This window comes from Acinonyx jubatus, chromosome F2 (genome assembly GCF_027475565.1).
Source record: "Acinonyx jubatus isolate Ajub_Pintada_27869175 chromosome F2, VMU_Ajub_asm_v1.0, whole genome shotgun sequence".
Taxonomy (NCBI): domain Eukaryota; kingdom Metazoa; phylum Chordata; class Mammalia; order Carnivora; family Felidae; genus Acinonyx; species Acinonyx jubatus.
Window position 1 is genome coordinate 78,880,586 of NC_069394.1, and position 13,381 is coordinate 78,893,966.

General features: G+C 36.2%; 1 protein-coding gene across 3 annotated transcripts in view; it reads right to left on the reverse strand.

Moving 5' to 3' along the window:
• The window catches only part of SNTG1 (syntrophin gamma 1), an 886,518-nt gene that overhangs the window by 217,789 nt on the left and 655,348 nt on the right, over window positions 1-13,381 (reverse strand). For all 3 annotated transcript variants that reach the window (XM_027042820.2, XM_027042821.2, XM_053208542.1), the window contains one exon: window positions 3,164-3,266. In XM_027042820.2, the coding sequence (XP_026898621.1) occupies window positions 3,164-3,266 (103 nt within the window). The remainder of the gene's footprint in view (window positions 1-3,163; window positions 3,267-13,381) is intronic.

The following is a 13,381-nucleotide window of genomic DNA, read 5'->3' on the forward strand; positions in this document are numbered from 1 at the left end:
ACTCATGTTAAAAAGGAAAAGAAAAATCCTCAGTAACCTAGGAATAAAAGAGCACTTCTTCAACCTAAATAAAAGGTGTAAGTGAGCACATATATGAATGTCATGCTTAACAGTAAAAGACTGGAAATTTCTCCTAATATCTTGAGCAAAAGAGAGATATCTGCCCTCAAGACTTTGCCCAACATTTTACTGGAAGTCCTGGCCATTGAAATAGGCAAGAAAAAGAAATTTTAAAAATACAGATTGTAAAGAAAGAAGGAGAATTCAATATTTGCAGATAACATAACTGTATAAAGTGAGCGCCTATAAGAATAGACAGAAAGTCCTACCTGAACTAATAAGAAAATTAAGCCTATGATGCAGAATGTATAAATGTATGTCTATGTGTTAGCAACAATATATGGGCACTAAAATTTTTTTAAATGCCGTTTATGGTAGAATAAGAAATGCTTAGAAATCAGTTTAATGAAAGATATGTAAGACTTTCCCACTGAAAATACTAAAATGTTGCTGAGAAAAATGAAAACATAAATAAATAGAAAGTTATATCATGTTCATGGGCTTACAGATTTCAAGTTGTTAATATGTTAATTCTACAAATTATCTATAAATCCGGCTTCATCCCATGGAGAATTGTAACTGGATTTGATAGAAATTGACATGCTATTTCTAAAATATATGCAGCAATGCAAAAGGTATAGAATAGCTAAATAATCATGAACAATTGCAAAATTGGAGAACCTGTCATAAGGGATTAACACGGCAGCTAAGGTGGAAGGATGAACACAAAAATTAATGGAAATAAGAAAGTAATTTCTTGATTCTAAATTCCTAGCTCAGACACAAGATAGTAATTGGTATAAGATGGACTCTAAACCTCAACGTAAAGGCCAGTGTCATAAAGCTCCAGGAAAATGTCGGGGAGTCTCTTTGCAACCTTGGGGTAAGCAAGTATTTCTTAGAGAAGATACAGAAAACAATAACCATATGCAGTAAGAGCAGCCACAAAATGTTAAATTGGAGTTTGTCAAAATGGAAAACGTCTGCAAACCTAAGACACCTTTAGGGAAAACATAGTTATCCATAGACTGAGAGAAAAGTGTTGTAATACATGAGCTGACAAAGATTATGTACAGAATATTTTCTTAAACTCCTGCACTACAATAATATAAAGATATACCAATAGAGAGATGGGCAAAATTTGAGCACACGCATTACAAACTAAGATATGCAGATCTCCAGTAATATATGCAAATGGTGCATGATAAGGAGCTAATCATAATTAGTCTTCAGGGATATGCAAAGTACTAGTATAATAAGACACCACTCTACACTAGATAGAATAGCTAAAAAAAATCTTTGACCATAAAATATTGAATTAAATGTAGAGCAGTCAGAACTCTCATACACACAGCTGGAGTGGAGATAAAGAGGTTTTTAAATAAACGTTCTCTGTAGAAATGCTTTTTGGCAGTTAACAAGTTAATTATACATCTACCTGGTGACTGAGCAACCCCACTCCTAAGTACTTATGGTAGTGAACATAAAATTGGAAGATTTCCAAAGCCTCATACAAGAATGTTCATAGTAGCTTTAGTTATAATGGCAAAGTACAGGAAACAAGGTCCCTTATCTATCAATCAGAGAATGATTAGCAAACTTTATTCTATTTATCTAATGGAATATTCACAGCAATGTGAATGAACAAATGACTGAAATTTAAAACACACGTGATTTTTCATAGTGAAAGAAATTAGACATAAAAGAGTAAATACAGTATGCTTGTGTTCTAAAAAAGTTCTACAAGAAAGAAAAGGAATATATAATGATAAGAAATGAAATTAATGGTTGTTTCTTGGGGTGTTATTTATTGGGAAGGGCCATGGAGGAACCCTTCTGTGATTTAAAGGCATGTAGATTAAGCAATCCAATTGTGCATTTAAGATCTTTCTATTTCATTGCATGCAAATTATGCCTCAGTTAAAAGATATATTCTTCTTTGATTTTTAGCAAAAATGTTTGATAATGTTTTATTTCTTAATGTACAAATTGATACAGACATTTTGAAGTTAACTCTTATGAAAATTATTCCATTACTACCTAGACTGGTGCTTCCTTCCATGACAAGTGTAAATGCTTGTTTAGAAGTCCAGGAGCCACATAGGATTATATCATTTTCTAGTTAGAGAAAGTATATTCATCAGATATTATGAATGAAATGTAATACAATGTACATAATAGGATACTATTAAAATATTTATTTTTAAAATAAATAATGTGTCTCCAGTTATAGGCTAGAAAATAACTGTAAATGTGCTGAATACATTCTGAAACAGAACTAACATCTGTGGGAATGCAAGCTGGTGCAGCCACTCTGGAAAGCAGTATGGAGGTTCCTCAAAAAACTAAAAATAGAACTACCCTAGACCCAGCAATTGCACTACTAAGCATTTGTCCACGGGATACAGGCGTGCTGTTTTGAAGGGACATGTGCACCCCCATGTTTATAGCAGCACTATCAACAATAGCCAAAGCATGGAAAGAGCCCAAATGTCCATCGATGGATGAATGGATAAAGAAGATGTGGTGTATATATACAAAGGAGTATTACTCGGCAATCAAAAAGAATGAAATCTTGCCATTTGCAACTACGTGGATGGAACTGGAGGGTATGATGCTAAGTGAAATTAGTCAGAGAAAGACAACAATCATATGACTTCACTCTCATATGAGGACTTTAAGAGACAAAACAGATGAACCTAAGGGAAGGGGAGCAAAAATCATACAAAAACAGGGAGGGGGACAAAACAGAAGAGACTCACAAATATGGAGAATAAACGGAGGGTTACAGGGAGGATTGTGGGAGGGGGGATGGGCTAAATGGGGAAGGGGCATCAAGGAATCTACTCCTGAAATCATTGTTGCACTATATGCTAACTTGGATGTAAATTACAGGATAAAAAATAAAACAAGTTAAAAAAATAAACTAGCATCTGTACCCTTTGCATAAGCATTCATAAAATGCTGTGTGATATAAAAAATATTTGTATTCAGGCAGAAATCCCAACTTTAAAACGAAATTATCAATTACTGTCAGGAAATAGCGGTTTCAAAAATAAATATGATGATGCGAGCATTTTACCTATTCTTCATAAATGCTTACATGCGCAGTCTTCGTTCAGTGGGAGTTTGAGGAAAGCGGGTGCTCTTTTTAAAAATGACACTGTCAGGTTCACTTCTTCTCCAGCGTTCCGAAGAACCTGAACCTGAAACAAAAAGGAGTGAAAATGATACCATCATCAGTATGTTCACGAAATATCTTATGCGATAGCAAAGACCTTGAAATGATTGGGTGTGTTTTCGCCTCTCTTTTTTGCCCTAGAGGTGGGAAACATTTTATTAAAATAGGGAATGAATTACATAACATTGTAGGAATACAGCCATCACCTCCTTTCTCTTCCCACCGTTTGCTGGTCCCCTGTTCGCTCACAATGTCATCATCTTCCATTCATATTCATAGATATCTCTTACGTGTACGGTCTCTATTAGGCAATATGAGAGATTATGACTTCTATAGGAAGGTACGGTGCTCGAGCCTCTATGCCATTAACTTAATAAATATTTATTGAACCTCTATTACGCACCCCCTTGGACATATAAAAATAAATGACCCTGAAGATGTTGATGAAAGAGCTAATTCAAATGAAATAAAATTGCCCTGATTCACTCAAGCACTTTTGCAAAAACAACAACAACAACAAAACAAACAAGCAAACAAAAACACACAAGAAACACATAGGTATTCCTTTCCTGTCATATCACTGCATATTTTATGCTTCCTTTCCCTGCAAACTTGGAATAATGGTGAAGACTGTTATCCTCAACTCTCAACATGTTTCACATTGTAGACTAATGGGTTTACTTCTATCACTTACAGTAATGTCAATGTCTTAAAAATTGTATCAAGATACATGTGAGAAATAGCTAAAGAAGTACAAGAAGCTGAGGAGTTATTTAGAGCAAAGGTACCTAGAAAACATATAAATATGTCTTAATTTAAAAAGCTCACATCGACTGAGAGGGGAATTGCAAACAATTAGTGAAGAGACGGCTAATGAACCTGGGAACACAGCTTGTTATTAAACATCCAGAAAAAACGCTCAACCTCCAGTCATGAGAGAATTGGCTATCAAAATGATTTAGAATGACTTCTGGTCCGGAAATGAGGGTATGGGTTCAGCTCCCTTTGCTCCCCACTCAGGGAGTATAAACACTCAAAAACTTGCAAGAGACAACTGAAATGCAAGGTGACCTCTGAAAGATCAAGGAAAAAAGAACTCAGTAGGGATCCCAGGACGGTAGCAACCGCAAAGAGGACACCAACCATCCAGTGGAGGAACTTCAACCCACTGCTGGATAAAGCATCCCTTTGTCCACTTAGTGGCACCAGGGGGGCCCAGGCTGAGAGAGCTCCTTCCACTTCCTCAAATAGCATCAGCAGGGAACAGTGAGAAATCAATCAGACCCAAGACGCCAGGCAGACTCTAAGAAGTATATTGTCAATGGAACCACAGCCTACAAAACTAGGCTAGGACCTTTGTGGTAGAGTGAATTCCTGCTAAAAAGAAAAAAAAAATCTTATGTAAGAGCCACAGTCTCAACATAACAAGCAAAGTGGCCAGGTATAATAAAATAGCATGTCCCTCGAAGACCCAGGAAAATCACAATTTAAATGAGTAAAGACAGCTAACTCCAACTAATTCAACTAGATGAATTACATCCTGGAATTATCTGACAAGGACTTTAAAGCCACCTTAATAAAAATATGCCAACAAGAAATGACAAATTCTCTTGAATCAAATGAAAAATTACAAACTCTCAGCAAAGAAATACAAATTATGAAAATAAAAGGAAAATTGTAGAACTAAAAAATGTGCTAACATAAATTTAAAAAAAAAGAACCTTCCTGAGGTTCTAGGTGGCTCAGTCAGTTAAGTGGCCGACTTTGGCTCAGGTCTTGATCTCACAGTTCCTGAGACCGAGCTCCGTGTCAGGCCCTGTACTGACAGTGCAGGGCCTGCTTGGAATTCTCTGCCTCCCTCTCTCTCTGCCCCTCTCCTTCTCACACTCTCTGTCTCTCACACACACACTCTCTCCCTCTCAAAAATAAACATTAAAAAAATAATAACAAAATTGACTCAGTAATACAGTGACGATGACAGTCATCAGTAACTTGATGACAGAACAGTAAAGTTTGCTCACTCTGAGCAATAGACAAGATAAAGTCACACGCAGAAAAAAGTACTATATTTCATCACATTGAAAGTAGGAAAAAAGCTTAAAAATGAAGAAAATTAGATAATAATTTCTATAGATGCAAAGAAGCATTACAAAATACAGTTGATAGAAACTCAAAAACCTGAGTATACAAAAGAGTATCTTCATATTATAAAGAAGATATATTTTTTTTAGAAACATCATAGTTAACTTCGATTTATTGAGACATTTCTCTCTGAGATCAGAAATGAGACAAAAATATCCACTATCTTCAGTTTTCCTCAATCTTTCTTCAGGTCTTCTCACAGTAAGGCAAGAAAAGAGCTAATAAAATGCATGAGAATTGAAAGAAGAAATGAAAGTTTTATTGTTCAGAGAGAAGATAATTTCTTTACTTATATTTTGAGAGAGAGAGAGTGTATGCACAAGTGGGGGAGGGGCAGAGGAGAGGGAAGGACAGAATCTGAGCTGACAGTGGACGTAAACTCATGATGTGAGCTGAAGTCAGACGCTTAGCCCACTGAACCACTCAGGCCCCAACATAATTTTGAACATAGAAAATCCTTGGGAATCTATAGACATTATTACATGAGATATTAGCAGGTGAGTTACTAAGGGAGTTTAGCATGGAACAGTATAGACACAAAGCAATACCTTGTTAGAAAGAAAACCACAAGCCCCAAATGTAGTCACATTTGTTAGGCCTTCACCAAACCAGGGCCTAAAACCTAATCTAATTTCACTTGCAACCTCTCCCAGAAATGTAGTGAGGAATTTTCTGGTCAGGACTAAGGAGGTAATCTTCCTGCCTTCCTCCCTTCCTCCTTCCTCCCTTCTTTCCTTCTTCCTTCCTTCCTTCCTTCCTTCCTTTCTTCCTCCTTTCTTTCCTTCTTCTTTCTTTCTTTCTTTCTTTCTTTCTTTCTTTCTTTCTTTCTTTCTTTCTTTCTTCCTCCTTTCTTTCTTTTCTTCTTCTTTCTTTCTTTCTTTCTTTCTTCCTCCTTTCTTTCCTTCTTTTCTTCTTTCTTTTTTCTTTCTTTCTTTCTTTCTTTCTTTCTTTCTTTCTTTCTTTCTTCCTCCTTTCTTTCCTTCTTTCTTTTTTCTTTCTTTCTTTCTTCCTCCTTTCTTTCCTTCTTTCTTTTTTCTTTCTTCCTCCTTTCTTTCCTTCTTTCTTCTTTCTTTCTTCTTTCTTTCTTTCTTTCTTTCTTTCTTTCTTTCTTTCTTTCTTCTCTAGTTGTCCCTCCCCATATCTGCCTATAATAAAAATCCTTCCATCTTGTACAGAACCTTAGAGCTTCTTTCTACTTGCTGGATGGAATGCTGCCTGATTCATAAATGGCTTAACAAAGTGAAGTAGATTTTAAAATTTACTTGGTTACATTTTATTTTTGTAACAGCACAAAGGTCACCTGGTTTGATTGAATATCAACAAACATAACATTATTTTTTAAATAATGGAACTCCGTTATGTCATGGATCACTGGACACAATACTGCGAAGATATCAATTCTCTCCTACTTTTCTGTAGATGTAAGACAACCCCATTCAAGGTCCCAATGTTTGTGGGATTTTTTTTTACTCCATTTTGGCTTAATGTGGACTTATGAGCTTGGCTTACGTTTTGCATTGACACATAACACTGATATAATCATTATTATATCATTGTATTAGGAGTTGGTGAGTCAGTGAAATATATGGGATGGTGGAATGCAACAGGTCAATCCTTATATTCCATAGTAAGTGTACAACAAATAATATCTACTGCTAAATAACAAAATAACCATATGAGCATCTTAAGCGTAAATATGAGACTAAACATGTATAAGTTAAATATGGTTGCCTCAGCAATCGGCAATGGGCAAGCTACTTTACATGTGTACTTCAATCTTGAAGTTTTTATTCAAATGTAATTGCGAAAAATCAGAACAAATAATTTTCAATTGTAAAATCTCACCCTAGAGAGATAATTTAGTTTTGTCTTTAATAAAGGATCAAATATGGCTATCTTTCGGCAATCACAAGTTCAAGTCCTTGACACAGACGCATTTCTTAATAAATGCAAGAATATTCACTTTTTCAGTGAACGGGATTGAGATAATGTGTTTAAATTTTTCTCAGCTTTGCAAATATGCTTTGAATGCGTATTTAATCAGCCTGGTACTGTCGGGTTGGAAAATATAGGTTATACATCATGAGTAATGATGGATGTCATCTGGCTGCAAAATCAGAAATCTGCACCAATAAATCCAGCTGTCTTTTTCATTTTCATTCACATTTTATGATGCAAATCAAATGTGCATTTTGATCAGATCATGTATCAGCATGACTATTCTATCATGTCGCCTTGGGTATGTACATGAGGAAAGGGCAAGAGATTGGTAAAGGATGGTAATCAATAGGAAAAAAGTGGGGCAGGTATTAAAATAGATATTTATAGGTTTATTCTATTAAACGATGACCAACCTAACAACTCAGTTTATGAACTGAATGTTTTTGAGTTCCACTCACCTGTTAGAAGGGAAACTTCATAAAATCATTTGTCTTCTTCACCCTTTTCTCCTCCCCCTTAGAGGATATTCTATCTAATATGAGATTTTCAAGAGGGATTTCTCTATCTGCCACAGCTTTGGTATATGAAGTTAATTTTGCCCATAGCTGGGAAGTGGTTTGTATTTTTTGGTTTTTAAAGACGATTTTTATAGAGGAGTTTAAGGTTTACAGCAAGGTTGTAGGGAAAGCCCAGGGAGTTCCCGTATTCTTCCTGCCTCCAAACATGCACAGCCTTCCCCATCATCAACATCCTCCACCAGAAGGGTACATTTGTTACAAATAATGAACTGACATTGACACACCATGATCACACAGCACCCAGAGTCTATTGTTTACCTTAGGGTTCACTCTTGGTATTGTACATTCTATGGGTTTGGACAAATATATAATGAAATGTATTCACCATTATTGTATAATGTAAGTATTTTAACTGCCTAAAATTTCTCTGTGCTCTGCCTATTCATCCCTGTCCCCTACCCCAACCTTGGGGATTAATTTTAATCGATGAAAAGAGGGACTTCTGCTTTGCCTGGGCGTACTTTAAGCACACACCAGGAAACACACACACATACACACACACACAAACATCTTCAGTGGCAACAAAGGCAGTTAGACAGTCTGTGAGGGTCACAATCACTACCCTCGCGTGATGTCAGAACAAGCAAGTAAGATTTCCATCTCCAGACTGTAAGATAAGTACTGCTGTTCGCTGATGACAGTGATGGAAAACAGTTACCTAGAATTTCACATTAACATTTGACTCATCTCTCTTGACATATTGTTAAGTGCAGTAAATCATTTTCCTAAGGCCCTGACTCTTGGCTGAAAAGGAAATTAAATGTGACTTTGAGGAATGATTTCAAATACGTTGCTTCACAGACAAAACGACTAGGCTAACACTAGATACAACCACATGCTTTTCTGTTCATGTTAGGAAAATAATTACATGTCAACATGGAATAAACAAATCACTTTTTTATTATATATACTATTACGTAATCGCTTTTTGTTTATGTTAATTGTGGGGAAAAAAAAACTCGACTTACTACGTGTATCATGGGGTAAGAGTTTGAGAGGAAATTGTAATTGAACGGCTTTCCTGAATGGGGTCAGAGGGTCCTCTGGCCCTGTGCACCTGCCTTCACGTTCAGGTTTCAAAGGAATCTGCAGAATAACAGTTGACCGAGCAGACGGCCGTCTCTGAGGTGTGAGTGCAGGTGAATACATTAACACCCACAGATTACACCTGGGCTCACAGTGGCTGCCAGGTGGCAGGGCGGAAGATTGAGCCTTCTGAAGGGAGAACCATTTGGCCAAGGAAGGAGTCTACAGTGGTCATGAGAACTGGTGCTATTGGGTTGCTAGGAAATCAAGTGTAACAGCGGAGATTATCCAACTGGAAAATGAGGTATGGAACTGTATCCAGGAAGATCACATCACATCACCACCGGAAGTAGGGGGTGAACCAACTATGAGAAATCGACTATAATTTAGAATCTGGAAGAAGCAATGCAGAAGAAGAAAGGGATTTGGGCTGATTTTAAAATAGCATCTTTCACATTGAATTGGTGTGATCAGGGGGATAGAGAACGGTGCTGGAAGGGCCAGGAGTAGATGGGATAGGGATCAGAATTTATCACGGACAAAGCAGTTCAAGAAAGGCAATGTGACCCTCTTGAGGGTGCATTCACTCATTTCTTCATCTTGTCTGCATGTTAATTTGTGAAAACAGTCCATATATGTAAAGGGATACAACAGGAGGCTTCCTACAGTCATTTCTAGTCTAAATTTATGTTGTTTTAAAATGAAAAGTCACAGCAAAAATGTATATCCGGTTATATGTTTAAAAAAAGAACGACTGAAATTTTAATATTTCTGAATTCATAGAGTTTCTGCCTCAAGTAGTGTTGAAGTATGCAGTAATTTTTGGATTCTGGTAAATATTACAATCAATAAAATTTGAATGAATAAGAAATTCCAGCTCTAAAAATAATCAGGATATAATAATAATATCAATGAATTTTAATATGCAAGAAAACCATTTACTTTAGTGAGGCAAAATGTTGAAACATTTGAGCAAATTTTCCCGGATTATTTAAAGCTATGACTAATAATAATTCCATCACTTTCAAAGACTCCATTGAAACGAGATTCTATGTGGCAAAAGTGGGTGAAAAGTCAAATGCCAGATGAATGGAACTTCAATGTAACAAGCAGAATACATTGTTAACTAGTTCACATGGCTGTAGAAATGCTATTACAGCATTTGTTTTAATTCCAAGATGACTTCCTCAATAATTCAAGCAATATTTTACTTTGTCTTCTTATTGTTATATGGCCAATTGACTAGTTTATGTTCTATTAAGCAGGCTTAATTAAATTTTAAAATTCCTAAAAGCTTTACTTCACAAACGGCATCAGGGACAGATGGGTTCAAAACTAAGTTTTATCTAATTCTTAAAGAAGAAATTATTCCAGCATGAAATTATTGAAGTCTCTTCGTGTTACAAAATCAAACCAAAATGAAAACAAGTAATAAAAGCTGACATAAATCATATGAAGAAACAAAAGACCACTGTTAATATAAAGATAGACGTAATAATTTAAATACACTATTCACTTATAGAATCCTACAAGTGACAAATAAAATTATACTATGACCAAATAGGCTGTATGTCAAAATAGCAAACCTGGATAAATACCAAGAAGTTATTATCAATGTAATTAATTTCATCAAGGTAAATATACATAACCTATTAATATTATCAATAAAAGATAGGTTGGGGGGGCAGATTTTGTCCTCTCCATTAGAGTCTGAAAGGACATTTGGTCAAACTGAGCTGTAATTTCTAATAAAAACTCTAAGAAAAACAGGAATAGGAGAAAATCTCAGGATGTTTCCTGAATATCCCTGGCTGTTGCCTGAGCCTACCACGGTCTCTCTCTAAATATGCCCATGGCTCTCATCCTGACTTCCGCTGCTTTTACCTCAAAAATCATCCCAGTAAGTCCTATCTTCATCCATCTATTTAAAGTTACAGCTCTCCACATACCTCTGCCCTCATTTCCCTGTTCTACCTGTCATTTTTCATACCTATTAGCACATTCCTACCTACCCCATAGTGTGCTGACATATTATGTCTAACGTTCTTCCATCTATGCACCATGAAAATGTGTGCACGCAAGGGCAGCAGGCTGTATCTTTTCGCAGGTATGTTCAAAGAGTCGGGCATGGCATAGCACCTATCTCATAAAAAGTCTTCATTAAGTAGTTTTGGGTGATTAAGCTATTAAGTTTTATTAAAAATCATTTTAAAAAACAAAAAAAATTTTTTTTCTTACATGTTGAAGCAGGGAGACCATGTCAATTAAAATCAGGTACTAGATAAAGGTGTTCACTGTCTCCAGTATTTTTCAAAAAATATTTTATGAGTTCTACAAACATAGTGAGATAAAAAAAAATAAAGTTTTATAAATATTAAGAAAATACAATCAACCCATTATTAAAAATATAATTGTGCACGTAAAGAATTCTCCACGAAACACTAATTGGAATTTAAAAGAAAAGGTGTTAAGATCGCTTCATTGAAGATCACTGCGATGTACAACACCTTTTTCTTAGTTACAATACACACCAGGGGAAAATATTAAAGATCTGGGGGGAAAAACCTATAAAATCCTTAGATGTTTGGAGCACCTGGGTGACTCTGTTGGTTGAGCTTCGGGCTTTGGCTCAGGTCATGATCTCGTGGTTCCTGAGTTCAAGCCCTGCGTTGGGCTCACTAATTGTCAGCCTGTCAGGGAGGAGCACGCTTCAGATCCTCTGTCCCCTCTCTCTGCCCCTCCCCCTCCTGCTCTCTCTCTCTTTCTCTCTCTCTCTCAAAAAACAAATAAAACATAAAAAAACAAAAATCCTTAGATTTTTCAAAGCATATATTGCTTTCAAGTAATTTGTATCTTTTATTGAAGGATAGATACCAAACTCTAAAGCCTTGCAAGGATATGCCACATACTTGGTGAAATTTTCTAGGAGAACAAATTAAGTCCCAAGAAAGTATTAAAATAGCTTCCAGAATATCCAAAAATGCTAAGAAGAGCAGCAGTAGGGCTTGGGAGGAGCTGAGTGAGTCATGTCTGAATATGTTTGTCATTTAATCCAATCAGCATGTTATTGATATGTAAATAAATTAGTAGAAATGGATAAAAACTACAAAGTAGATCTCGATGTACTTGAACTTTTAATACACGATAGAGATGTTTTTCTTTTAATCAAGTGTTTAAAAGACTGGTTATAATAAATGGTACAAACATATCTGGCTATCCTTTTAGAAGAAAATAAAATAGGGTACGATTTTAAGCAATATGCTAGCAACAAGTCTTAATGAATTAAAGATTTAAGTGTAAATACTATGTCCAAAATAATGTAAGACCCTATATGTGGGATTCCATGTAAAACCTAGGGGTGAGAAGAACATACTAAACCGAACAACAACCCAGCATCTAGGAGAGGCAGTTGTGTCTCTAAAGCTATATACAGATAGATATCAATGTATCTAAATGTACATTTTGCCACACTTTTGTCTGTTCTTTGAATTCAGCTGAATTAGTCACTTTTTTTTTTCAAATAGAGAGGAAGGGAGCTGCTTCTTATTTTGTTTTTCTGCTTGCTTGTTTGTTTTGGTTGCAATTTGATAAGTAACTCCTAGACAGGGCCACTGCTCCTTTGACCCTTGACACTGTTCTGAATGATCTCGAAAGGAAAGTTCCAAGATTTACTTATTTGCTAAGACCCACCAATAGGGAAGCGCAGTTTTCAAATTCATCATTTCACTCTTGTGCTGGACAAAAGCACAGGGAATAACGGGCTTGAATATTGCAGCTCATTAGATATAGAAACGACACTAGACGCACGGGCTAAAAGCTGCCTGCGTGACAGCTGGGGGGCCACCCACCCTGTCCTAACCACCACTGTCACTCTTAATTAACTGATGCATACATGGATGGTTCTTTACATACTGCACTTTCAGAGATGATGGTGCAGCCTAACGCAACACTGTTAAAATATCCCGGCAATAATTCAATAGGACGATATTGTCTCTACTGAATATTGGGCCACATTATCTGACTAATAAATTATTTGGATTTGTTCGCTGGTTTCCACTAAGTCTTAACATACAGTTGTACGTGTAATAGCCCACAGTTCAAGAACTGAATAACGTGTCACCAAGCGTGCAAGCTATAATGCAGCCTTAGGTTTGTGACATAAAGCCTGTGAGGCAAACAAGACAGAAGTCACTGCTTTTTATTTTACAAGTGAGAAGTGGAAAACATTTCAAAGTTAAATGACTTGCTCAAATATAGCAGCTAAAAATGGCGGACTGACGAGTAAAATTACATGTATGAGCGAGTTCTCCATTTTTCCCACTGGGCCTTTTTCCAAGGAGGTTAATGGCAAACCTTGAATAATTATTTTAAAAAGCATATTTGAGTCTCATAGTGATTTTGAGATGATAATCCCCACCTCTCAGCTCTCACATAGCCCCTATAGACATAGTCC